The following is a 1,344-nucleotide window of genomic DNA, read 5'->3' on the forward strand; positions in this document are numbered from 1 at the left end:
TCGGGCTCGTTGTGTCATTCGAGTGGTCGCGCTCTTAAAGATTATACGTGTCTTCACTCGCTCTGTGAAAGCATCGTCCAGCCTTCGCCAGCGCTTCACGCTGAGCAAGGGCAACCACCCTAAAAGCTTGCTTCACGAAACGCCGCTAATAAGCAGAATTGTGAGCGACTTGTCTGCCACAACCATGGATTGCAAGGCCGACGCTATCCTCGCCAGTCAGGAGCAGGTGCGCCCCAACAAGCGCGTCCGGGAGGACGAAAACGCCGAGCCTCAGAAGAAGGCCAAGACTGCTGTTAGGGAGGTGCAGACTTCGCAGCAGAAGAACCACCCGACGCCCATTCAACCTAAGAAACTGTCCGCGCTCTTCGAGAAATGTTTTTCCACACTTTTTTCCATTAAATTCAAGAGCATTTCTGTCCCGAGGAGGCTGGTCGAAGCAGAGATTAGCGTCCTCACGCGTTTCTGCGTAGACTTCTAGGTGCCCGTCCTGTCTCGTGCTTAGCTTCACGACTGCATGGGCATGGTGCCCAGGCATCTGGGCAAGGGCGGCTACGGCACCGCCTTCCACAACATCCACAAGGACCTCGTGATCAAGTACGCACACACTCTGGACACCTTCCGATCCTTCATTATGGAGGCCAAGGCGATGGCGCTGTTTTGCAAGTACCACGGCTTTCAGCGCCTCGTGGGCGTGTGTCCAGAGAAGATGTGTCTTGTCACCAGGTACGCCGGCCACACCCTCGACGCCCACGTGGTCGGCCGCATGCACACGGAGCAAAGGATGTCTGTTGTGAAGCAGGTGTGCAACATCGTGCAAAGCATGCACCAGCAAGGCCTTGCTCACAACGACATCAAGCCAGCCAACGTGTGCGTGCGGATGAGCGCGGAGGGACCCCAGGTCACCGTCATTGACTTCGGTCTGACCATGGTGGCCGGGACGCTGCCGAGGCTGGGGATCGAGTGGAACGAGCGGCTGTGCTACGCCCCCGAGATCTGCGGGAGCGAGAAGAAGGGCCCGTGCAGAAGCTTCTCCGACGCGTACGCCGTACGCTGTTCGTCTTCAGCGGGAAGCAGCAGATGCCGCAGCTGCTCAAGTGCTGGTTCGCCAAGAGCCAGGAGATGAACCCGAGGGAGCGCCAGGGCCTGGGCTTGCTGCTGGAGGCCCTTGCGCAGGAGAGGATCCGCCTGCTCCGCCGCTACTGCTGAGCAGGGCCTTCTCCGTCTCGCACGGATGTGGCACCGCGGCCTCCACGACTGCACTTCGACTGAAGGAATGTTTTTTCTCTGTAAAAGATTTAATAATTGTATATGAAACTTATTTCAATAAAAAATGAAAATTAAAAA

General features: G+C 56.8%; 1 protein-coding gene across 1 annotated transcript; it reads left to right on the top strand.

Annotated features, from left to right (window-relative positions):
• The first annotated feature begins 514 nt into the window (after positions 1-514).
• On the top strand, positions 515-1,206 carry LOC119588300 (serine/threonine-protein kinase Pkn1-like). Its single transcript, XM_037936993.1, has 2 exons — positions 515-1,017; positions 1,065-1,206. Exons 1-2 carry the CDS (start codon positions 515-517, stop codon positions 1,204-1,206), a joined length of 645 nt encoding a protein of 214 aa, XP_037792921.1.
• The last annotated feature ends 138 nt before the right edge of the window (positions 1,207-1,344 follow it).

The sequence above is a fragment of the Penaeus monodon genome, chromosome 23, assembly GCF_015228065.2.
Source record: "Penaeus monodon isolate SGIC_2016 chromosome 23, NSTDA_Pmon_1, whole genome shotgun sequence".
NCBI classification, from domain to species: domain Eukaryota; kingdom Metazoa; phylum Arthropoda; class Malacostraca; order Decapoda; family Penaeidae; genus Penaeus; species Penaeus monodon.

Bases quoted from the DNA above. Each gene is read 5' to 3' on its own strand.
- LOC119588300 (XM_037936993.1), top strand. From the start codon at position 515: ATGGGCATGGTGCCCAGGCATCTGGGCAAGGGCGGCTACGGCACCGCC. The intron at 1,018-1,064 runs GTGCAGAAGCTT...GTTCGTCTTCAG, and splicing joins GGGAGCGAGAAGAAGGGCCC to CGGGAAGCAGCAGATGCCGC.